This window comes from Dermacentor albipictus, chromosome 7 (assembly GCF_038994185.2).
Source record: "Dermacentor albipictus isolate Rhodes 1998 colony chromosome 7, USDA_Dalb.pri_finalv2, whole genome shotgun sequence".
NCBI classification, from domain to species: Eukaryota; Metazoa; Arthropoda; class Arachnida; order Ixodida; family Ixodidae; genus Dermacentor; species Dermacentor albipictus.
This window is the reverse complement of record NC_091827.1, coordinates 93,018,700-93,044,106: the sequence shown is the minus strand read 5'-3', so window position 1 is coordinate 93,044,106 and position 25,407 is coordinate 93,018,700. Positions and strand designations below refer to the sequence as shown.

Sequence of the window (25,407 nt, the reverse complement as noted above, 5' to 3'; positions counted from 1 at the left end):
TTGCTCCTGTCGTGTGACATAACCACCCATCCGTGACCAAAATACTGCTTTAACGCACCACCAATGTTCCAACTAAGTGCCAGAAATGCATATGCTTTTGTAAAGGGCTACCGTCTTGGCGCAGACAGTTGAAACTTGTTGGCACTCTTCTAATATATTGAAATAAAATTGTTTAAAATTTTGCCAGTTCAGTTACGCATGTGCATTTCTGTGAAGTTCCACAGGATGGTAGGTGCAATGTCCAGTGTTCCTGAGTATGTCCATGCTACAATGCACAATAGTTTTCTTTAACTTAACACAAAGACATGCCCATGTTTGTTGTTGTGTTGTCCAAGGAGTAAAATCTGATAATAAAAGCGATGACTTAAAAAATAAGCAACCCATTGCTACGTTTTAGGAAGTAAAATTTGGGAAATATGATATTTGAAGAACACTCCTGAGAAGAACCAAAACTGAAACCAAATCTTGAGTTTTGTGTCACGGCCACTGGTGGGAAACTGTTGAACTCAGTCATACGTGGCGCTAAAGAAAGTTATCACGCTGCACGACATGGAAACGCTGCCGGCACGACGCGGAACCACAGGTGCGAGTGATTAAGACTCGGCCATGGCTTCCAACGTTTTCGCAAATGATACGCTCGGGTTTTTATAGATACCATGTGAAAGCTTGCACGAGAGTGTTTCGAAAATTGCTTTTGGGAACAGCGTTACGCCATGTGTTTTGTCGAGATGGGCATCAGTCGAAAGCTGCGTCTCGGGACTATGTGCGCAGCAGCGGCTATTACGATAGCCTTGTAGGTTTATCACAGATACCGTTTTTGTCCCGAACATTGAGCACAAATTTTCTTCGTTTCCATAGGCTTCCATTGATGAATTTTTGACCTCTCCGGGAACAAAATCCATGCTTGACACAGCGTGATCAAAGCTTTTGGCTAGTGTGGACTGTCTTCCAGAATATGTCTGTCACTTGCCTTCTTCAATAATTAACCTGCAGCTCTCGTAGTTCGCGAAAAACTCGCTCGTTTCTTCAGAAACTTGGTAGCTTCATGCCATGGCCGCTTGGGGCACTAGTTCGAACGTGTCCAGAAAAGCTTGATGTGTACTTGCCGTGGTGACCTGACAGGATATGGCGTGGCGCTGCTAAGCAGGAAATCGTAGGACGAAATTCCATCCGCGGCGCATATCATTTTGACCGGGCGAAATCCAAGAACACGCCTGTTCCGTTCATTGGGGCATGTCAGAAATCCCCTGGTGGTCAAAATTGATCTGTAGTTGCCCACTACGGCGTGTCTTATAATCAAATAGCGGTTCTGGCATGTAAAACCCATGAAATCAATTAATTTTGACTGCCTTTGCTTTGTAAAATATACATGATTCTCTCACCTTGGCTAATTGATTCCAAAGGTTCTCATGTTTCTCCCGGAGAATACTGCTCGGTGGCATTTGTTCAGCGTGAAGCTTGCAAGTTATATTCGCCTGAATGTTTCAGAAAGCATTCAAAAGCCGCAGATATAAGCGATGACCTAAGCGAGTCCAAGTACTGGGCCAGTTACAATGTGGCGTAAGTATAAGCTTCTCGTTATTTCGCATATGCTCGTTGCGTCAACGTATACGTACAGCAGTATGAGAATGCTAGTAAAAGATGATCTTAGATTGTCTAGGTATGCGTGAACGTTCTCCTGAAGCGTAAAAAATAGAGCTAGCTAGCCATGCATCTGGACGAATACAACGGCCTGGTTGCAAGCACTTATGTATGTACATGTGTAGTAATTTCTTCGTGGCAGACAGCTTTACGTTGGATAAAATGTACAGACTACTAGATCCTAGCAACCAGCATTAACCCCCCAGCATCTAAATGGTGCCGCTCGCCCATGCAACAGAGAATTACGGCGAAAGAATATTTGCAGAGTTAGAGCTTATTGATTGATAAAAGTTTCTTATCGGGCATTATCAGTTTACTTATACTACCTATGTTTCGAGATAGAACTGTTCTTTTAATGGCCTGTGACAGCCTTTTTCAACTTTGTCAAGTAGATTTCTGGAAGAGGGGGAGATTAAAGGGGTGTAAAATTGCAATGCCCAGGTTGATTATTAGGAAGATTCACGAATCAATTATATGACTGCTAATGATTCGGCCAAAACGAAATGGCGTCATTTTGGCTTCATGAGCAGCTGTGTTTGCTTGGTATAAATCCCAAGACTTTCATCAGATTTAAGATATCCTTGACAATGCTGTGAAGTAAACTGAAATTTTAAATTATTAATTCCACAAAAGCCTATGAAGCGTCTCTAGTAATTCCCGATAATCTTAACTGGGCAGGAATGCCTCTCAAATATTGATAAATCTATTCCTACATTGCTTAATATCGGATAATGTGTGCAAGTTCCCCATTGTCAATTGCTTATTTTGAATGTATTTCCACCGTCCTTCTATTGACAGACCGTGAGAAAAACGTACGGCTAAATAGTGTACAAGCAAGCAGTACTTAATGTAATTAACAAAACACATTTGTTTTATCGATGCGCTTTTCAAGAATATCACCTAAAAAGCGGACGTTGCTAGCGTTCTGTGATTGTTTACAGTCATGGAATCCGAAGCTTGTCCGATGTTGAATACAATCCGACTGCGGAAACTAATACTCATATTGTCGTTTTTATCCACCAGGTATTTTGAAGAAATCTTCAGCATCAGTGGACAACCAGCAAAAGTTGCAAAATATGGGGACTACTACACCTATGAGAACTGCCCTCGTGCCAAGATTGTTAAACGAGACCACGAGAAACTTACGGACATGGATTCCATTATGACCTTCATGAGGTACGTACTGAACAGCTCGTGATAACTGCCAAGCTGAATACGTGACGTTCCAAGCATAACTCTTCGTCTTACAATTCACCGTAATGCAGTCACATTGCGGGGAGTCGATTGCCGTTTGCCTTGAAGTTACTGAATAATTCACTCAAGCCGCGCACACGCGAACAATTAATGAAGATCCTAAAGATGAGATAGGACCATCAGGAGCTGGAAACAAGTTTTGGAGTTAAGATGTTTGTTTCGTGCATAGGCACTTCATTTGTCTTCCTTCGTCTTCCTACCATATATGGAACGCCCTCAACCACAAATGATCAAGTCTACCTTAACGTGGTACCAAAGCACTCCTCCAACTAGGTGAAAAAGCACATGTATATAGCATACGCCACTGTGAACATCTTAGCCAAATCGAGCACTCTTGGGTATGGCGTGGGGGGCGCAAGCGGTACCTTTTTCTCATCTTTTTCCTCAAACCATCTCATTTTAGTAGAAGCCTTCTTGTAATACTTTAACCTCTGCACTGGCTCAGCAGATATGATGTGCCACGAAGCACGAAGTCGCGGGTTCAAATTCAAGCCGGCGACAGCATTTCGATGGCGGCAAAATGCGATAATTCTCGTATCTGGTGCTTTTGGGGTGCTCTAAAGATCACCTGCTGGTCAACATTAATCCGCAGCCAACTACCTAGGCGTGCCTTGTAATCAAATCGCCTTTTTGGCACGTAAAGCACCCGAATTTAATTCTTGTAATCATTCTTTGGGCTGTCGGCGGATAACATAGGTCGTCATATAGCAGGTTTCCGCACACGGCAGCTAACGGCCAATAACTGACATCAATCGTGAAGCGCGAGTGCGTTATCACCTGTGGAAATGAAACCAGCCGCACTGCTTATCGGGGTAACATAGCCGTCGGCTCTCGCTAGCTTCAATTAGTCTGGAACAATCCCAGACGCCAAAGCCCAGCTCTACGAAGTGCAGTGCTTTGTTTTACATCGTGAGCTGTTGAGGGCTCATTTCAATAGCCACTTCGATTGGCGATGTTGTCCGCCGCCGGTTGTCCCGCGCAGCCTTATCTAAGAATCACAAAGAAATGAACACCCCGTTCCCGGCGGGATCAAGCACGGGCGCTTTGCGTGTTAGTCGACTGCTCTACCACTGCGCCACGCCAGCGTTTTTATTTTTCTTCATTAGGTAGAAAACAAAACTGAACTTATATCACAGAGCGAACATCGTTACACACCCAAAACTTAGGTAAACACATACATGCGTCCAAGATGCATCCAGCCAGGCGGAGGTTCCTGCTCAGCGTCACTTGTAAGACTTTTCACACAAGCTGCCTTTCATGATGGACGGATCTTGCTGGTCACGGGCTTTCCGCATGGCACTCATAATGTAGATATGCAGAGACTGCACAAACGCAGTGCCATTTACATGTCATAGGGAGGGCCAACAGTATTCTTATACAGTGAAAGCTCGTTAATTCGAACTTCAATAATTCGAATTTATGGATAATTCGAACTGTACGATTTGGTCCGGCCAAGCTCCACAGAAGTCTATGTATAAAAAAGTCCGTTAATTCGAACGCGAGAAGGTTCCCTCACGGATAATTCGAACTACGCTCGCCTGGCACACGGCCAGAGAAGCGCGCCTACTGTCTACACACAAGGCTGTATTGCCTCCGAAACGGAGAGAACGGCGAGAGAAGGCAAAATCGGAAAACAATCTAACCGACGCGGGGTCAGCCAGAAGGCAGCGACGGCTGCCGCCTCTCCGTTCTACGTAACCTCCGAGACTTCTTGCCCGTTGCGAATCTCGGAGGCTTTGCAAATCTTGTACAGCTGCTAATGTTGTGCGGAGATGGCACGGCAAGCTCCAAAACACAGCGAATCAAGTACGTCGCAGCTGCGCTTGCAATCAAGAACCAACGAATCAGGGCCTTCGCCACCTTCACATGTTCAGCGTTTTTGACTCGGCAGTCTTCATCGGTTGTGCACCTCTGTTTTCAGCTTAGGAGGTATCGGCCGTCGCGATTCATTGTGATGGTGTTAAGCCTCGGCTAACGTTCGTTTCGGTGGACATCGGTGGTGTGGCACAGTCGGATCCAGAGCTTCGACTTGAAGATGGCGTGTGCCCGCGGCACACACCATCACTTTCTGACACGCCAAATTTCTGACATCCCCTACTGCTTCCAAATCGCAGTGTACTGTTGCCCTCCTTCACTTTCATTAGTTCGAACTTACGTTAATTCGAACTGAAGCGGCTTCCCCTTGCGGTTCGAATTAACGAGCTTTTACTGTACTGTAGAAGCGTAATGGAGTATGGCGTGATGTCAAAATCCCTTCTAAGTGTACGTTAGAGAATGTGCAAAAAATATACCATTCTAACAACTTTGAAACAGTGGTCTACATTATCAGCACATTTACGGAATCGACATATCGTGGGCCGCGGCACAAAGCAGCCCCTCGAATTTAACCAAGGTTAAAGATACTCGGACCGTGGCCACACCCGCCACTGGCACGAAAAGCGAATCGCGCATTAGTGCAATACTTGAAGTGCACCGGCTTACGAGACCGTTTACTGTGTCCCTGTGCATAGTGTCCCGCCCACACGCACTCAGTTCTCACTTTCTACACTTTTCCTCTTTCTATTCCCCCTTAATTCCCCCACCCCCAGTGTAGGGTAGCCAACCGGATGCTCTTCTGGTTGACCTCTCTGCCTTTCCTATCCTTGCTTTTGTTCTCTCTCTCTCTTAACAGGAAGTGTTTCGTAGTGCAATTCAAAGAAAAATGTTTTAATTCCAGGGCGTCTACACATTTTATGGACCCGCCTAAGTACATCCCGAGAAGGCTTGCATAAATAAGGCGCACGTTACAATGTGTCCGGGAAAATTGAGTCGACTAGTGCAGCATAGATTTCGATATTTAAATTTCCCCAACATCCACAAGCTGATAATCGCATCTCAGGCGTTCCACGACATCGCCACTTGAATTGCGCTTGAGCTGCAATGCAGTACCATCTGGCGCGACACATACACAAAACAAATCTACAAAATGTATCAACTCGCAATCAGTGCAGGAATAATGTTCTAGAGATCAGAAGAAACATTCGCGTGCGTGTAACTTCTTCGGGCATAACAAAACGTAGATCTAAAGCTCAGAACACTGATATCAATATAACACCATGCTAGTCGTCCTTCCCTGTTCGTAAAGGAATGCAGCGAATCATATTCTAAATGTTTTTTTAATGAATAACGCACAACCAGCGATAACGCTTTTTGTGTGGCTAATATAGCCTGTCAGGTAGGAATGGAGTTTACCTACATTCTTCCTTGATCGGATTCAATCTCTGTGTCTTGAATATCAGCGATATATAACTTCCGATTGTGTAACACAAGCAGAAGCTGTATTAGTCCTCCCTTACTGCGTAAGACATAGAGAGGTAAAGTACCAGAATAGACGGGAAGAGCACCTGCCATGATGGCCTATGTTGGTGCAGCGTTCAAACGCTGCTCCATAGGAGCAGCACTCCCTTCTTGATGAGGTGATACACTGGCGACATTTTGTTGTACTTTAACACAAGTTACATCTGCAGGAGTATGCGTTCTCCGGAGCGCTTTTATCAAACTTGAGACTCTAGGAACACGGGCCTCATTTCTTGAGGTCGATGTGTTGTCAGATGGTGATTTACGCTTCTTAGCTGCGTTGCACATAGATGCCACTGAGGGTGGGCAATCCGGAACTGGTCGCTATTCTACCCGTGGCATAGTTGAGCCATTATCAGGCAGCTTAGTGTCATCCTGACTGGCAGGCTTTGGGCTACGGCTATTGTCAGCTGATGAAGGCTTTGTCTCCTACTGTCGATGAGCCTCAGTAAGTGTTTCACCAGTTGCACTAACAACCTCACTCACATGCATTAAATGATCGATGACGGTTTCATCCTCAGCAGGCATAGCTTCATGAAGCTTATTAGCACAAGTTCAGATGCATGTATCCGCATGGTGACCGTTGTGGTTACAATTACAACAGCGTGATTGCCAACTTTGTTGCCGGTATTTCCCGAGCCTGTCACACCACAGACAAAGTGGTGGTCTGCCAGGAACCAAGATGAGCCACTGGTGCACATATTTTGCTCAATAAGTGAAGTAGATTAGTGGCAGCTGACTCCTTCATTCAATACCAACGTCACGTGACGATTTGGCATCCGCCAACTGTCCATGCCATCACAACGCCAGATTTCTCTCGTGATAGTGTGTACTGTGCCATATTGTTCTAGTGCTTCAACAATTCGTCTCTGTTTGAAGTGCGAAAGAAGCTTGAGCTTGATATTTTTGCATTTTGAGACTACGACAGGGAACCTGAGGCCATTCACCAACAACTCGCCTTTATCGACAAGTTTCTGTTTCGCGGTGCTGTTAGCAAATAAAGCAAAGCGCTTGCTAGCTGCTGTGTAAGCTTGCTCTGTGCAGGCGTCCAAGCACGCGAGGAGTCACACGATGTGACATGCGCCCAGCGTCGCGTCGCTACGACAACATTTTGCATTGCATTTGCATAATAATTTACCAGGTGGCACATGATGCAGCAGTTCAATAGGTAGGAGTGCAAGTTAGTTATAGAAGTTTTGCGGAATAAGATTGAGAAGATGTATACAGAAATGCTAAAATATAAAAAATGTGGCAACCTGATTAAATCAAGAAGGCTAGGTGACTATTTGTCACCGCCCCATTTCGTAAGAGACGCAAATAAATAATAATCATCATCGACGGCAGCAGAACGTTTCGGCAGTGCTGTATCGCAGCTGTGGAAGCCTGCCCTATGCAGGAGCCCAACCGCGCCAGGAGCCACGCGATATGACAGGCGCACCGTGTAGCGTCGATACCTGCAAGTGCTGCATTGCATTTACATATTATTTTACCGGTGGCACGCCATCTAGCAGTTGCATAGGTAGCCGTACAAGATAGAGAAGACTTGAGCAAGGAGATTAGGGCATGTACACAGAAATGCTAAATTGAGAAAAAATACAAAAGCAAATGTTGCAACTTCGTTAAATCAATTATGCTAGGTGACTTTTGTGACAACACCGTTTCAAAGAGGATGCCAATAAATCATCATCAGCCGCCGGAGCAGCATGCTTTCGTGCCACTTGTAACGCTATGTCAAATGCGCACCTGGTAGCATTGACGCATGCAAACTTTGCTTTGCAGTTGCGCTGTATTCTACCAGGTGTCACGACATGCAGAAGTTGCATCGTATCATGTCACGTTTCAAGGGATCAGTAATCTGCGCCGCGTAGCCTCGGTACCTCTGTTTACTCTTCCGTATACGTGATAACACCTCCTCGCAAAGTTGAATTATAGAGCCGCGCGCGAGCCTGCAACGAGGCAGCTTGAGGCTGAGCAGACCACAGCGTAGCGAGCAGTACAAGCCGCAGCTCGGCGTCAACGGCGGACGGACAGGTCAGCTCGTTCTCGTTAAAATGAAGGGAAGAGATTTCACCGCGAAGACCCTCTAGTACATGTTGCCGGAAATGGAGCTCCCATGGAGCCGTTCCTCCTGCTTACGCTGTGACTGTGGTGCGTGTGCTGCGGAGACTTGTGCCTCTTCCTCGGACGAGGCGCATCCCATAGAACCTATAGAACGCTGAAATTTGACCATAGGGGATTTCCTGGGATCACCGTCCGAAATTGCCATATCTCTAGCAGCACCTGTTCTTATCGTGGAACAACATTGGCTGGATGATTAAGAAGAGGAAACACATACTGAGCGTCGTGGTTTGCCGCTCTGAATGTACGTGCCTCTGCGGGGTTGCTGTATGGCGCGACAGCGGGCTTTCTCACTGCAGTTCTCGGGATATGTAATTTCTCCTAGCTGCGTTGCTTTTAAAGATTGTCTCATCATTCAAGCAAGTGGTACATGTAATAATAGCCATAAAATGTAAGGATAAAACTTTTATCGGCCCAATATAAAACCCTGTAAACATTCCCTCACTAACTAAATTACCAATCACCGTGTCAGCGCGAACATGCAAACAGGCACATCCCACTCAATGACCAATGACACTCGCGTCAAAGCGCTGGCGTGAGGAAGCGGGGCACCAACAGCGAGCGAAGAGACTTTATTGCGGTCTAGCGCTTCAACGTATACTGAGAAGCAAGATCACAGTACACGCAAAGCTGCGAGCCGTTGGCCCACCTGAACTCTGGCCCCAAGGCAGATCGCTTTTAAGATAAAGCCCGCGCGACCGCGCCCTACTGCAGCTGCTGCCGCAGTACAACGACCAACCTCCCTCCCCTCTACCCGGTTACTTGCGCGCGGCGGAAGGTGACGCGCTTCCTCTCTGCTTTCCTCCCTTGCGCGCCAGATAAAGTCGCGATTCTCAGCTCACCCTCGCATGCTTTCCCACGCGCATACAGCAAATGCCATGCGGCGACGATGTTATCGCCCTTGACCTTTATATACGGACGTAACAGCGACGGCAAACGTATGCCTAGAATGTGCATATAATTGCTATCGCAATAAAACGTGATTCATTACAAATAGTTAATACGCGTAATTCCTTGCGTCCAAGTGGGGCTACAAACACGAGTTTTTATTTCTCCTTCGACGAATCAATTATACAATGTTTTGAAAATTAATAATAATAATATTTGGGGGTTTTACGTGCCAAAACCACTTTCTGATTATGAGGCACGCCGTAGTGGAGGACTCCGGAAATTTTGACCACCTGGGGTTCTTTAACGTGCACCTAAATCTAGGTACACGGGTGTTTTCGCATTTCGCCCCCATCGAAATGCGGCCGCCGTGGCCGGGATTCGATCCCGCGACCTCGTGCTCAGCAGCCCAACACCATAGCCACTGAGCAACCACGGTGGGTTGAAAATTAATAGCCTTCAGATCCTGAACCACAACAGAAAAATATGGAGGAAAAGCAAACGGAAGCACAGTACACGAACGTACCAAGTTCCCCATCTATGAAGATATTTCAACGCAAAAGCTAGGCTATCAATTTTGCCGCGACTCGGAGTATGCCAAAAGACCACAACTACGCTGTGTGTGCTCGTTGAAACACGGACGCCAGACTCGGAGAAAGACTCAAGAAAGCTACGTCCAGCTTCTATACCAGGGCGACTGTGATGGGATAATGTTTTCAGGGGTGACCCACCCACGACTCTGAGAGCACTGATTTCAGAATCAACAGCGTTAAAAAACCGCAGTAAAGCCCTTGCGACAACGCACATTGTGTACTGGTGCCAAGCTCAGGGTCCCACGTTCTGCTTCCAGTTATAGAAAAGGCAAGTTGCGGGGAAAAACATGCTTTTGCAGGACATTTTCTGTTTCTGATCTGTTATAGTGGTCTGTACCTGCATAACTTTGGTTGAGTGCATCGTAGGTGTGTATGAGGCAACAGGTAACGTCGGTGCATAGCAACCTTGTTAATCAGGTAGGTTCTCACTGCAGTAAGAAGGCATCGGTAGCTGTGTTTGGTGAGAGTCATCATTGACGGGCTCAGCGATCTGACGACGAGGTGTATCACAAGCACTTTTCGCGAAACCAGCAAGAAGTGCTAAATTTGCCTCACGTTCGTCGATGTCAATGCTCGCAAATAATTTTTGTTAAATAATAATGTTTGTGCGAGGTGGGTGCGACTTTGCAATTGTGCTTAGTCGCTTCGTTTGCATTATCACATTTACTAATATGTGTGGCTCACTGGAATGAATAAGCCCTGATTAAACATATTGCTACAAAACAGTGTTTACAATGACGAAGAGGTGAGCAGTGAGAAGACGACGATGACGATTGGAAGCTAGCGCGGGCTGTTGCCTCTTGGCCAAGTGCGGCCTATTCCCTTGCAAATATACTTGTATATAGCTTTTCGTCGGCGTCTTCCTACGTAACATATCTGGTGGTGGTGGAGGTTCCCGGTACCTCGTCACGGAGCTTCGCAGTGAACGAGGTCGAGCCTTCCTTCATGGCTCCCGGCGACGACAACTCGACTCCGCCGGCTCCGACTCCTGCTGCCACTTCGACGACCTACATCACTCTCCCCGCTCCCTGTGATCCTGGTGTATTCTCGGGCAAATGGGGCAGACGTCGATGACTGGATCAGCCTGTACCAACACGTCAGCCGCAATAACCGGTGGGACCCTACTAACGGGCTCACCAACGTAGTCTTTTACCTCGGTGGCACACCTCGAGTTTGGTTTCGGACGCACGATGATGAGCTCACCAATTGGGATTCGCTTAAGCAAAAGCTCTGAGACTAGTTCGGCAACTCATACGGTCACCAACTTGCCGCGCAGAAGGCGTTATCCGGCCGCGTGAAGACGTCGATGGAGCCCTACGCAACGTACATTCAGGACGTCTTGGCTCTGTGCCGCAAAGTTCACGCATACATGACTAAGTCCGAGAAAGACTCCCACATCCTCAAAGGCATTGCCGATGACGCCTTCAACTTGCTCGTTTTCAGCAACGTGGCGACTGTGGATACAGTTATAAAAGAGTGCCGCCGCCTGGAACTCGCTGTGAACTCTTAATTTGTCACTGTGAGTTTTATTTTAGCCGAGCAATTCGCAGTCATCGCCGATAAATTCGTTCAGTTTAACTTCGCGTAGCAACCGGTGGTAGCATTCAGCACTAGGTTGGACTGGATAAACTTTAATGCAGGTCCTGCAGGACGCACCTCAGCGCGCATAAGGCGTCGCCCACGCAGAGACCGACAGGGAGTACCTGCAAGCCGCTGCGCGACCCTGCTGGATGGACCATTGCTTGTCTTGTAGGAGCGGCCTTCATGGGTCTTCTACCACGTGTCCGAGGTTGAGTCGGGCGGAGCGTTTCTACACTCCCAGAGGACTTGTGCGAGTGTCGCCGTGACCCTGCACCAGGGACACGCAAGGTCGGGGTAGACGTCCGGGTAGATGTTGTGTAACGTGGCGGGGATGGGATAGGTATGTGTTTGTAACCAACGTTGTGTTAGCGCTTGGGGCCTGTTTAATTTGGGTAGCGGGGGCGGAAACAGACGTCTTCCCAAGTAAAAGCGTTTAGCGATTTCATTGTACGTTACTGGCGCGTCCCTGTTCGCCTCCAACGCGTCGAGACGCGGTTGCCCGGTGTTGACGGCGCGGTCGGTAAGCACTCGCGTGGCGTCGTGGGCTGTCTCGCTGAGGTTGGGCAGAGCGCCGGGGATGCGACCCAGGTGGGCGGGAAAACAGATGATGGTGGAGTGCTTGAGGGTGCTCGTATCAGCGCCACGGAGAACGCGTTACGCCTCGTCGGAGACGACTCCGCTCTCGAATGCCTCGATGGCTAGTCTCGAGTCGCCGAATATTATCTTTCGCTAGTCGTCGAGAATTTCCAGGGCTACGGCCAATTACACTTGGTCTCTAATTCATATATCATTTCTATCGACATAACGCTCAGTCTAAACAGTGCTCAGGTAAACCATTGTGGTCCTCTTCATATTATATTGATGCTCACCACAAACACCGAAACGTAACTTCCATGAACATATTTAAGCTTTGCGAATTCCTTCCCATAAACGCATAGACATGAGTTCCATATTTTGCGATTCTGTGCCACTGACCCACGCCATGCCCTGTGGGCGATTTGAATCATTGAGCTCATCTGATGTCGTAGCATGCTATGACGGCACAAATGATCTTCCTTTCTTCTCTGGTGCCATGGAAGAGTTTCAAACATGCAGCCTACTGAAAAAAAAATTACAGGGATTTGTCGTTTACACAGCCTCGTCTGACAAAGATCACGGCTTTGTTGCAGGTACAACGACTACAAGAATGACCCGCTCTCCCGCTGCAACTGCACCCCGCCGCAAAACCCGGCTTATGCGATCGCCTCCCGCTATGACCTGCTCTGCCCATATGGAAAATACGATGTCCCAGGAATGTACCGTCATGGCATGGGTGGCATTGATGTCAAGGTATCTAGCAATATGTTCCGTATGAGTAACGAGACTGCATACGTATTAGTCTCGTAAGCGATGCTAGGTAATTATAATGATAATAACAATAATGATGTTTTTATGGAATATATTGTAAAAAGAAATACCTTGAGGATTTTTTTCTGGTTCTGTGGCTACAATGCGGTGTTCGCTCCACTCCTATCCCAGATCGCAAATTTCGAATGGTTCACTTCCCCTGTTTTTTTTTCGTGCGATTTTATAGCTGAAATGCCGCCCGGTAACCATTATTACCAATACCAGATAACCGAGCGGCGGATAAAGAAAAAAATGACATTGTTAAAAAACACCACGCTTCGCTTTCAGTGCACGAAGCACCTGTCAATGGAGCACATTTTTCGTGCATATTGTGAGCACTTGTGGTACCAGCGTTCGATACGACAGGTGATAGAATAGAATCTGCGCCATTTTCATGCATTGGCTAATGCGGTGCACTGTCAGCTGGGTCGCGAAACAAGAGAGAGTGCAGTAGCGCAACAGGTACAGTGGTCTGTTTTAACCCTTAGTATTGTAAGAGGCAACAGCCCGCGCTAGCCTCCAATCGTCGTCGTCGTCTTCTTACTGCTCGCCTCTTCGTCATCGGTAACACTATACTGTAGCACTACCCCCGGCGGCAAAAGCGCCGTCCCGGAGCGACTAAAGGCCGGACTCGGAAGCAGTGTAGTAGGCCTTGAGCCTACTGACGTGCACGACATCGCTCGATGCCACAGTAGATGACGAGGTTGAGCTCACAGGAGCAATTTCGTACGTCACAGGCGTCACCTGGCGCAGCACGCGGTAGGACCCTGTGTATCGCGAAAGGAGCTTTTGTGAAAGTCCGACGTGACGAGAGGGCGACCACAAGAGCACGAGCGCACCAGGCGAAAACTGTACGTCACGGTGGCGGGCGTTGTACTGACGCTGCTGAGTGGTTTGCGAGTCCGTCAGTCGAGCACGGGCAAGCTGGCGTGCATGGTCGGCGAGGGCGATGGCGTGGCGCGCATACTCGCTTGTTGAGATCGAAGCAGGAGGAAGTGCCGTGTCAAGGGGCAACGTCGGTTCGCAACCGTAGAGTAGATAAAAGGGAGAAAATCCGGCGGTGTCGTGCCGGGAAGAATTATATGCAAATGTGACGTAAGGAAGGGCAATGTCCCAGTCGTGGTGGTCCTTGGAAACGTACTTGGACAGCATATCGGTAAGAGTACGGTTTAACCGCTCTGTCAGGCCATTGGTTTGAGGATGGTATGAGGTAGTCAGTTTGTGTTGAGTGGAGCAGGAACGTACAATGTCGGCGATAACTTTCGAGAGGAAGTTACGACCATGGTCAGTGAGCAGCTGTCGCGGGGCGCCATGATGTAAGATAATGTCACGCAAGAGAAAGTCCGCGACGTCAGTGCCGCAACTGGTAGGGAGAGCCCGCGTGATACCGTATCGGGTGGCGTAATCAGTTGCGACGGCTACCCATTTGTTCGCAGAGGATGACGTGGGAAAGGGACCGAGGAGGTCTAATCCAACACAAACGAACGGTTCCACAGGGACAGCGACCGGCTGGAGATGACCGGCAGGTAGCCCCTGAGGTGTTTTCCGACGCTGGCAGGTATCAAAGGCAGCAACATAGCGTCGGACGGAGCGAGCGAGACCAGGCCAATAGAAGCTGCGGAGGACGCGGTCGTACGCGCGGGTTACGCCAAGATGTCCTCCAGTAGGTGCCTAACCTGCAAAGCGCGTGATGGTCTGTGACAACGGAAAAGGGTCGGCCATATAAGTATGGGCGGAACTTCGCAACCGCCCAAACTAGGGCCAGACACTCACGCTCAGTGATGGAATAGTTGCGCTCCGCTGGCGAGAGGAGCCTGCTGGCGTAAGCGATAACACGGTCGTTGCCGCGCTGGCGTTGTGCCAGTACTGCGCCAATTCCGTGACCGCTGGTATCAGTACGGACTTCGGTAGGCGCAGAAGGATCGAAATGGGCCAGAACGGGAGGCGTTGTGAGAACGTCGATTAGATGCGAGAATGCAGACCCCTCGTTATCGCCCCACTGGAAAGGGGCGTCTTTTTTCAAAAGCTCGGTTAGTGGTCGTGCTACGGCCGCGAAATTTTTAACGAAATGGTGGAAGTAGGAACAAAGGCCGATGAAGCTGCGCACATCCTTGACACACTTCGGAACAGGGAAGTGCGTAACAGCATGGATCTTGCCTGGGTCCGGCTGCACTGCGTTCGCGTCAACGAGATGCCCAAGGACGGTAATCTGGCGACGGCCGAATTGGCACTTCGATGCGTTCAGTTGCAGACCGGCGCGACGAAAAACGCCCAGGACTGCCGAGAGGCGCTCGAGGTGCGTAGCGAACGTTGGGGAGAATACTATGACGTCGTCCAAGTAGCACAGGCATGTGGACCACTTGAGACCGTGAAGAAGCGAGTCCATCATGCGTTCAAAAGTGGCAGGAGCGTTACATAGACCGAACGGCATCACTTTTAATTGATGAAGACCATCCGGAGTTACAAAAGCAGTCTTCTCGCGATCGAGATCGTCCACGGTAATCTGCCAGTAGCCGAAGCGGAGGTCAATAGAAGAGAAGTAGCGAGCACCGTGGAGGCAGTCAAGGGCGTCATCGATCCGAGGTAGGGGATACACGTCCTTTTTGGTAACCCTGTTAAGGTGCCGATAATCCACGCAAAAGCCCCATGAGCCATCCTTCTTTTCTGCCAGTACAACAGGTGACGCCCATGGACTACGTCACGGTTCTATAATGTTCTTCGCAAGCATTTTGCGAACTTTTGCGCGAAGAACTTGACGCTCAGACGGTGACACTCGATGCGGGCGGCGATGAATAGGAGGGGCATCGCCGGTATTAATGCGATGTTGAACAGCTGTAGTTTGGGCCAAAGGACGATCGTTCAAGTAAAATAAAATATCGTGGTAGGAAAACAACGCGGTAGAGCTCACGAGCGTGCTCGGATGGCATGTCGGGCGCAATCATTTTCTGTATGTTGGTGATCGTATAAGTTGCTGACTGTGATGGTAGAGGAGGATCAGCTGAATTGTCCTCTACTGCAATAGATGCTACTGAATGATCCTCAAATGAGCAAAGCTGGGCCAGAGACATCCCGCATGGCAGCACTTTTGTCGTCAAGCCAACACTGACCACTGGGAGGCAGACGAATTCGCCGTAATGGATAAAACTGTATGAGGTACTGTGATCCCATGTGTAAGTAGGACGTCTTGCATAGGAGCCGCGATGTACTGACCGTCGGGCACTGGTGGGGATAGGGATGACACAAAGTCAAGGTAAATCAGTGCCGAAGGTGGCAAGCGAACGAAGTCGACGGAACTGAGGCGACAATCTGTGGTTCAGCGGGATCCAGAACAGGCAAGTCAAGGCGGAGAGTACTGGCGGAACAGTCAATGAGATCATAATGTTCGGAGAGGAAGTCTAAGCCGAGGATGATGTCGTGGGGACAATGGGCGAGGACTGTGAATAGCACAATTGTGGAGCGGTCGGCGAAGGAGACACGGGCGGCACACATACCAATTGCGGGGGCTGTTCCGCCATCGGCGACACGGACAACATGCGTCGTGGCGGGCGTGATTATTTTTTCAAGGCGGGTACGAAAGTCCGCGCTCATTACCGCAAATGCGCCCCAGTGTCTATAAAAGCAGATACAGGAATACCGTCGACTTGCACGTCAAGGAGGTTCAGATGAGTGTGCAACGTCAGTGGAGGATTTGGCGGCGTAGGGAGCAATGCAGCGTCACCTCGAGGCGCTGCATCATCTAGTTTTCCGGCTGGGAGCGGCGTCCGAAGGAAGTCGGCGAAAAGGAGCGATGGAGCTGGGGAGAGCGAGATTGTTGTCGTTGGGGCGAAGGTGAACGAGAATAGGGGCGGTTCGGTGCAGGAGAGTCAGTGGCGGCATTATCGGAGCGTGCGGCATAGGTACGAGAGGGCCCACCTGAGGGGCGAGAGTAGGCAGTATAAGCAGACCGGGGCGGGGAATTGCGCCAGTAAGGTGGGTTGCGGAAGCGTGGTGGGTAAGAAGATGCGGGACGGGGCGGAAGCGATGAAGCCGGATGGGTATCAGGGCGATGGGCCGAGCAGATGGTGTGAAGGCCCATTTTTCGAACTCCTGGCGGACAACTGCCTGGATCAGGGAAACCGTGACTACAGGTGCGTTGGTGGGGCTGGAGTCGAAGGCAGCTGGATAGGCGGCCTCAATCTCACGCCGGACAATCTTGGTAGTATCGCCAGTGTTGTTGGGACGAGGAGCGTCGGCACAGGACGATGTCGCTGGGGTGTTGGGCAAACGGGCAAACTGCTGATCTATACGTCGGCTTTTAGCGAGTTCCAGGCGGCTGCACTCTTTTATAACAGCATCCACCGTAGCGACGTTGGTGAATACGAGCAAGTTTAAGGCGTCATCTGCAATGCCTTTAAGGATGTGGGATACCTTGTCTGACTCCGTCATGTGTGCATCAACTTTGCGGCACAGAGCCAAGACGTCCTGAATGTACGTGACATAGGGCTCTGTTGACGTCTGCACACGCCCGGAGAGCGCCTTCTTCGCGGCAAGTTTGTGACCGTAAGGGTTGCCGAACAAGTCTCGGAGCTTTTGTTTGAGCGAATCATAACTGGTGAACTCCTCTTCGTGCGTCCGAAACCAAACTCGGAGTGTGCCACCGAGGCAAAAGACTACGTTGGCGAGCATGATAGTAGGGTCCCACCGGTTATTGCGGCTGACGTGTTCGTACAGGCTGATCCAGTCGTCGACGTCTTCCCCATCTTTGTCCGAAGATACCCCAGGATCACGAGGAGCAGGGAGAGTGATGTAGGTCGTCGAAGTGGCAGCAGGTTTCGGAGGCGGCTGAGTCGAGTTGTCATCGCCGGGAGCCATGAAGCTAGGCTCGACGTACCGTCCACTCCGAAGCTCCGTGACGAGGTACAGGGAACGTCAACCTCCACCAGATATGTTACGTAAGAAGGCGCAGATGAAAAGATATAGACAAGTATATATACAACGTAATACGCCCTACCTGGCCAAGATGCAGCAGCCCGCACTAGCCTCCAATCGTCGTCGTCGTCGTCTTACCGCTCGCCTCTTCGTCATCGGTAACACTATTCTGTAGCAATAGGAAGCTGGGGTCGACCATGCCTTAAGACGCCAGTCAAACGGCGCCACCGACTTCGCATAGCTTTATTTCCTCTGTTTTGACGTCTCAACGGAACTCTGCATTCTTTAGCGACATCGACAAAAACGCCTTTGAATATTAGAACTCATCAAACAATTTCGTGAATGCCCACAAGAAATAGGACAATGCTCTGAAGTTAAACAACGCGATCTCCAAACTTACTGGTGTCGTCAACGTGTAGTTTTGTAACCAAGGAGCTGGCCTTCGTGCGTGTTCCGACTTCAATACTAGCTTTATGTAAAGTATTCAGTTGCCCTCCACAACGGAAGCTTCTTGGCTAGGAACGCTTGTGTATCAATTCCCCAACAGCCTGTTGAGAATTTTATCAATTGCATAGAAAACGTTGTCACATTCAGTAAACGAGGCAATGCATGAATGGCCTAATCCGTAAGACCATCCGTAAAACCATTCGTATGTGACTGGGAGGCAGTTGTCCTGCTGCGGCTTGTCTGACTGTAATGCAGAATGGCTTGGGTGAGCGCCGATGTAAAGGCCGTTCCTCTGTCGGCGACGAGGACTTCAGGATGCGCCATGTCACAGCAGGAATCTTCCGATGAAGAATTTCGCCAGTTCGGATGCCTTACCTTTCGGCAGAGCTCCGTTTCAGCGAAACGGGGGAAGTAGTCCGTCGCCACAACGATCCACTTATTTCCGTTTCTTCACGTCGGAAAGGGTCCCTAGAAGTCCATCCCGATCTGCTAAAATGGACGGCGAGGAGGCTCAATCGGCTGTAGTAATCACGCTGGCCTTGTCGGTGGTGTCTGGCTGCGCTGGCAGTCTGGGCATGTCTTGTCGTAACAGACGAAGTCGGCGGTCAGGTGCGGCAAGTAATACTTTTCCTCTATCCTCGATAGTGTCCGGGAGATTCCGAGGTGTCCAGCGGTCGAATCGTCATGTAGGGCGTGCAGTACTTCTGGACGCAACGCTGAGGGAACAACAAGAAGGTAGTTGGCGTGGATTGGATGATCTACTCAACAATAGATCATATTCACACTATCAATCAGGTGATAGAGAAATGTGCGGAATATAAGCAACCCTTATATATAGCTTTCATTGATTACGAGAGAGCATTTGATTCTGTCGAAACCTCAGCAGTCATGGAGGCATTACGGAATCAGGGTGTAGACGAGCCGTATGTAAAAATACTGAAAGATATCTATAGCGGCTCCACAGCCACCGTAATCCTCCATAAAGAAAGCAACAAAATCCCAATAAAGAAAGGCGTTAAGCAGGGAGATACGATATCTCCAATGCCATTCACAGCGTGTTTACAGGAGGTATTCAGAGACCTGGATTGGGAAGAAATGGGGATAAAAGTTAATGGAGAATACCTTAGTAACTTGCGATTCGCCGATTATATTGCCTTGCTTAGTAACTCAGGGGACAAATTGCAATGCATGCTCGCTGACCTTGAGAGGCAAAGCAGAAAAGTGGGTCTAAAATTAATCTACAGAAAACTAAAGTAATGTTTAACAGTCTCGGAAGAGAACAGCAATTTACAATATGCAGCGAGGCACTGGAAGTCGTAAGGGAATACATCTACATAGGGCAGGTAGTCACTGCAGATCCGGATCATGAGACGGAAATAATCCGAAGACTAAGAATGGGCTGGGGTGCGTTTGGCCAGCATTCTCAGATCACGAAGAGCAGGTTGCCATTATCCCTCAAGAGAAAAGTGTATAATAGCTGTGTCTTACCAGTACTCACCTACGGGACAAAACCCTGGAGGCTTACGAAAAGGGTTCTACTCAAATTGAGGACGACGCAACGAACTATGGAATGCAGAATGATAGTTGTAACGTTAAGGGATAAGAAAAGAGCAGATTGGGTGAGGGAACAAACGCGAGTTAATGATATCTTAGTTGAAATCAAGAAAAAGAAATTGGCATGGGCAGGACATGTAATGAGGAGGGAAGATAACCGATGGTCATTGAGGGTTACGGATTGGATTCCAAGAGAAGGGAAGCGTAACAGGGGGCGGCAGAAATTTAGGTTGGCGGATGAGATTAAGAAGTTTGCAGGGACGGCATGGCCACAATTAGTACATGACCGGGGTTGTTGGAGAAATATGGGAGAGGCCTTTGCCCTGCAGTGGGAGTAACCAGGCTGATGATGATGATGGTGGTGGTGAGTTCGTATCAATGAGTAGGGTATTTTCACGCGAGAATGAAGACAATCCTCGCTTAAATGCCCTAGGGACAATGTGGGCGTGCCCTTCCAGATGTTTGACAAGGCTTTTCAGTTCTGTGTCTGCTCGTTGCCGTTCAGTGAAGTCTTCCGCGCTTAATATTCCAAGGAAGTCGTCGTCATCGTCTTCATCGTGCGGCGGGGATTCAATGGGGGCGCGTGATAGGCAATCGACACCAGGGTATTTTCGTCCGCACTTCTAGGTTACACTGATAGCATATTCTTGCAGGCTTCGGCTCCACCGCGCCAGCCGTTATGAAGGGTCCTATAAAGGAGCTTGCCAACACAACGCGTGATGGTCGCTGACGAGTTTGAATGGCCTGCAATATAGGTGAGGGTTAAATTTTGCTGTAGCCCAAAGGATGACGAGGCATCCCTGTTCGGTTGTACAATAATTCCCTTCCGCTTTTGACAACTACCGCCTAGTGTAAGCTATCACGCGTTCAAGTTCGTCCTTTCTCTGGACTAGGACGGCACCGAGGCCTAGTCTACTGGCGTCCGTGTGTATTTCTGTATCCGCGTCCGCGTCGAAGTGCGCAAGTACCGTTGGCGACTGCATGCGCCGTTTGAGTTCTAGAAATGCGTCGGCCTGCGGCGTTTCCCACTTCAACTCGACATCCCATTTCTTTAGATGTGTCAGTGGCACATCGATGCGTGAAATGTCCTTGACAAAGCGCCTGTAGTCGATGGGCTGCTGGAACGTTGCCATGGCGGCTGTCTTCTGTGGGTCGGGGCGGACTCCTGTTTGGCTGATGACGTGGCCCAGGAAGGGAAGCTTATCGTAAACGAAGCGGCAGTTTTCTGGCTTCAGCGTGAGCCCTGGTGACTTGATGGCATCCAATACTGTCGCAAGCCGCCTATGTTGATCGTCAAAATTTCCGGTGAAAACAACGACGTCATCCAAGTAAACAAGACAGGTCTGCCACTTGAATCCTGCTAAGACCGTGTACATGACGCGCTAGAACGTTGCAGGCGCCGAGCGCAGTCCGAATGGCATGCCTTTAGACTCGTAGAGGCCGTCTCGCGTTACGAATGCCGTCTTTTCGCGATCTCTCTCGTCGACTTCTATTTGCAAGTAGCCAAACTTGAGGTCCATCGACGAGAAGTATTTAGCGTTACAGAGCCGATGCCATGCATCGTCTATCTGTGGAAGGGGGTATACTTCTTTCTTCGTCATCTTGTTCAGTCGACGATAATCGATGCAGAAACGTAGGAATCCGTCCCTTTTCTTCACGAGAACTACAGGAGATGCCCAGGGCTTTTAGACGGCTGGATGATGTCGTCGTGGAGCATTTCGTGGACTTGTTGCCTAATAGTTTCACGGTAAGGGCTCGGTAACGGCTCTGGCGGAATGGTCGAGCAGACTCTTCGGTTATTATGCGATGCGTTGAGTCTGGTGTTTTTTGAATCCTCGATGACGTCGAAAAACAGTCTTCGTATCTTCGGAGCAGGCTACTGAGCTGTTGCTGCTTAACCGAGGGGAGACTTAGACTTATGTCGAAGTCTGGTTCGGGAACTACGGATGTCGAGGTAGAAGCAGCAGAATCCTAAAGGACAAATGCATTGCTGCTTTCCAGAATTTCCTCGAAGTAGGCGACCGCCGTGCCGTTGTTGACGTGCTCGAGCTCCTGGATGAAGTTTTTCAGCAACACTTGCCTTTTTCCTCCGTCTGACACGAGTTTCACGGTCGAGCAGCAGACGTTGGGTACCATGTCCTTTGAGTAGTTCTGCCTCCATCCGCTCCCCCAGCTTCCCACAGCCCCGCCTTCCTCGCCGAGACGTCCCCCCACAGCAAGACCAGCCAACGTCGTAAATTTAAGGATAATCTCGGAGTGCCAGGAAGCTATCGGCTGAGGGAACTGTCATCCCCTTCTTATGCCAGAGGATCTAGAGTATCTCAATTCACGATACAAACAAAATAACCACACAAACGCAACAAACGAACACATATGACTACAAATGTCTCAACAAGGGCGCTCGCGAGTAAGCCGCAGTGATTTTGGCTTCACCGCTTTTGTCACGCTGCACTTAACGAGGGACATTTTGGCCCACATAGGATGGCATCATAAAGTGGAGTATAGGTCTACTATCAAGAAGGCGCAGGTAGGCCGCTGTAAAGCCAATCTGCTTCGCAGCATGGGGTCGTAGGTTCGAAGCTCACAACAGCCAACGTTATCGTTTTGAATTTATTCTCTTCTTTATGCATTAAATTCTTCACAGCTTGCGCTGACAACAAACGTGAGTATAACAAAGGGTTCGGAGAGCGAGGTTGACCTGGCATCGCAACTGTTCGCTCTCCTACTCTGGAACACATGGCTCTCAAGTGCTGCAGGACGCATTCCCTCTCGACCACTCTGCTGCGTCTAGGCGCGCACGTGACCTGGCGTCGCAGCCAATTTAGGCGCCGTTTCACTGCTACAAACGCCGGTTGTTTTCGCATAACGGGCAATTCGATACTTTCACATCAAAACCCAGGTGTTTCAAATTATTCCAAAGTGCCGCGCTACGGCATGCCTGGTAATGAGATCCTGATTTGGACGTAAAAAGCCAGAATATAAATACAAGGGATGTGGGAATGGCTCGTCTCTCAATCCACGCCGACAGGCCTCGTTCCTGACCGGCCGCGCCCAAGAGCGCCAAGCAAGGCCTCCAACCATCGCACGTGCCCGCTAGTCACTTCGTCCTCCAATTATTCGACTGCTGGCTGCGATGCCGGACTTTCCTTACTGCCCCCCCTGCCTCTGCGAAGGCCTTGTTGGCACTGGCCCACAGCGGCTTCCAGTGACGGCATCGCTCCTGGTGGCGGGCCAACCTTGCAGACTGCTGCACGCAACGAGGATCGGCGGAGCAGGCAAGGTCTGAGTCACCAAGGTCTTCCAACAATCCGAAGGCCCTAAACCTGTCTGGCTTACGGACGCACGCTTCACGAAGATCCAGCAGACCAGGTGGTGGAGCCTCCGAATGCTCGAGGTCTTCCAGGAGCTAGAAGGCCGTAAACCATTCCCGGATGCACACCTGATCGGGTCTTCTTACTCGACTTCGTTCTTAGAAGTGCACGCAGCAGGTCACTGGAAGAAGCCGCCGCACAAAGACCACATGGCACCGCACCACGCAGTCAACAGCAGGGGGCGATTGCAGATGATGATCGTCGCTCGAACGGTGCTACTTCCACTACAATTCGCAATTGACTTCAAGTGCAGATGAGTTTGTTGTCATAGCCGTGGTTTAACTCCACTTCTCTTTGTCGTTTTGCTGCTGCTGCCGCTGCCTTGCGTCGAGGAATCGCCGCCAAAGTCCGCGACTTCGCCCTCTCGGGCAGAACGAGGAGGACGCGCCACACTTGCTCTCGGCTTCGCAACCTGACGAGCAGTTCTTCCGAGCTCTTTTCTTCGACAACTTGCATTTGCGTGCGCTAGCCGCTTCCTCAGCGTCAACAGTGCAGTGGTCGTAACTCTCAGACGTCTCCGAGTGGCTGGACGCGGTCGTGCCGCCGGATTTCCTGCAGCCACGTGTGGTCCCCATGCTAAGACAACTTGTCGCGTTCGTGAAGTAACTACACCGGTAGGTCGCTTTTGCAACAGTGGCACCGGGAGGTGGCGGAAACGCTCCTCAGCGAACGCCAGAGCTGCAGCTCGCACCGCGAAGATCGTCACACACCAGGCCAGGCGGGCGTCTCTACAGGCCGTGGAAATGGCGCCGCTCACCTTCCCGACGATCATTGTACATCCGAGAAGGAAGCCGGGGTGCCACGTTGGGCGGCAATGCAGGAACGAGGAACGGTGCTTTTCTCAGTCCACGCTAGCAGGGCTCGGTCCCGACCGGCCACGCCCAAAAGCGGCCAGCCGAATCTCGAACAAATAATTGCACGTGCTCACGAGGCACAATCTCCTCCACTTCTTCAACTGCTGGATCCGATGCCCGAGTTCTCATAATACTTATTTTCGGCATAGTGTTACCGTCAGCACAGTAAAGTGTTGATGAATTGGCGAAGGTCAATTTTTTTCTGAAAGGAAGTTCCTGTATCCTCCAAGTGAAGAGGTGCTTATAACTCTTCAGAGCAATTGCGTAGGCTTTGTTGAAATGCTATGCAATTTAATGTTTAACCTGTAACTAGGGCTATGCTTTAAGCTGATTCGTTCTGAGCAGCAACGTATCCATAGTTTACACTGAGACATGTTTCATTGTCAGCTTCGCTTCAGTTGGCCGGACCCACGTAATCGCGTCCGTGTTAGTCGGACCCGCGTATTCATAGAACTGCGTCCGACAAATTAACGGTCAACCTTGCTGTCGCAGTCAGTGCTTCGCCCTTCAGTGGGAAATGCAAATTTTTATGTGGAATCTAACGTTAGTTTCGGATGGTCGTTTTCGACCACCGCTATAGAGCTCCCCAAAGAAAGGCCCGCCTTGCTCGGATTCATTCTGGTTTTTTTTTCTATTCTTCATAGCACCTACCGATATAGTGAGCACCGGCGGCGTTACGGTACCCTGGAACAGGACCCCCCTCCTCCCCTTCCACCACTGCACTCTCGCTGTTCATCTGCGTGCATTTTGTCTTCCGCGTGTGCCTTTCTCGGTGCTATCCTACAGTATCAGAAGTCCTTAAGTGGATTTTGTTTCGACTTGCCACTTTTGTTCACGCAGGTTACAAACCAAGAGCTAGTAGCGTCATTAGAGTACGTCGCAATAAGTGGACCTACCTGGGGAAACGTACCGACGTTCCAGTGGAGCACCAGCGGACTGCCGGACAGCCACGTTGGTCATCCCGATATATGGCAGTTCAAACCGATCCTGCACAAGTGGACACCTGCGACAGGCACTCCGAGTTAAATACCTTCCATAAACTGAGCCCAAAAGAAGGGTTGTTTGGTTAGTCTGGTCCTGCCACGACGTATAAACTCGACAGCTTAAAGCCTGTTTTCATTTTAAGCTTGCCATGGTTGAAGGTGGCGGGTGTTGGTATAGCATCGTGTTCGTATAGCATTATCGATGTCACTGAAGTTCCGCGCATGAGAAGTGGAACGTAAGCCTGCCGTCTGTTTCCCTCAGTGGTAAATAAATTGATATGCTTGCACCTTAATATGAAATGTTGTACCCTTGCTTTCCGTTTTTATTGCGTTGTCGAGCGCCGCAGACAGATCATGTGACAAAGCCGGCTTAGCATTTGGGAATCATCCTTTATGTGAAATCGTTTCTTGTGTTTTTGTTTTTCTTTCGCTTTGAATATATTCATGTATATCTTCCTTTGATAAGCGAATAAATCTACATTTGCAAGTAGCG

At 49.5% G+C, this 25,407-nt stretch overlaps 1 protein-coding gene across 1 annotated transcript; it reads left to right on the top strand.

Moving 5' to 3' along the window:
• The first annotated feature begins 544 nt into the window (after window positions 1-544).
• On the top strand, window positions 545-25,407 carry LOC139047537 (putative phospholipase B-like 2). Its single transcript, XM_070521364.1, has 5 exons — window positions 545-583; window positions 1,489-1,560; window positions 2,665-2,817; window positions 12,581-12,740; window positions 24,772-25,407. Exons 3-5 carry the CDS (start codon window positions 2,792-2,794, stop codon window positions 24,955-24,957), a joined length of 372 nt encoding a protein of 123 aa, XP_070377465.1. The 5' UTR covers window positions 545-583; window positions 1,489-1,560; window positions 2,665-2,791; the 3' UTR covers window positions 24,958-25,407.

Bases quoted from the DNA above. Each gene is read 5' to 3' on its own strand.
- LOC139047537 (XM_070521364.1), top strand. From the start codon at position 2,792: ATGGATTCCATTATGACCTTCATGAG. The intron at 2,818-12,580 runs GTACGTACTGAA...GCTTTGTTGCAG, and splicing joins TCCATTATGACCTTCATGAG to GTACAACGACTACAAGAATG. The intron at 12,741-24,771 runs GTATCTAGCAAT...TTGTTCACGCAG, and splicing joins TGGGTGGCATTGATGTCAAG to GTTACAAACCAAGAGCTAGT.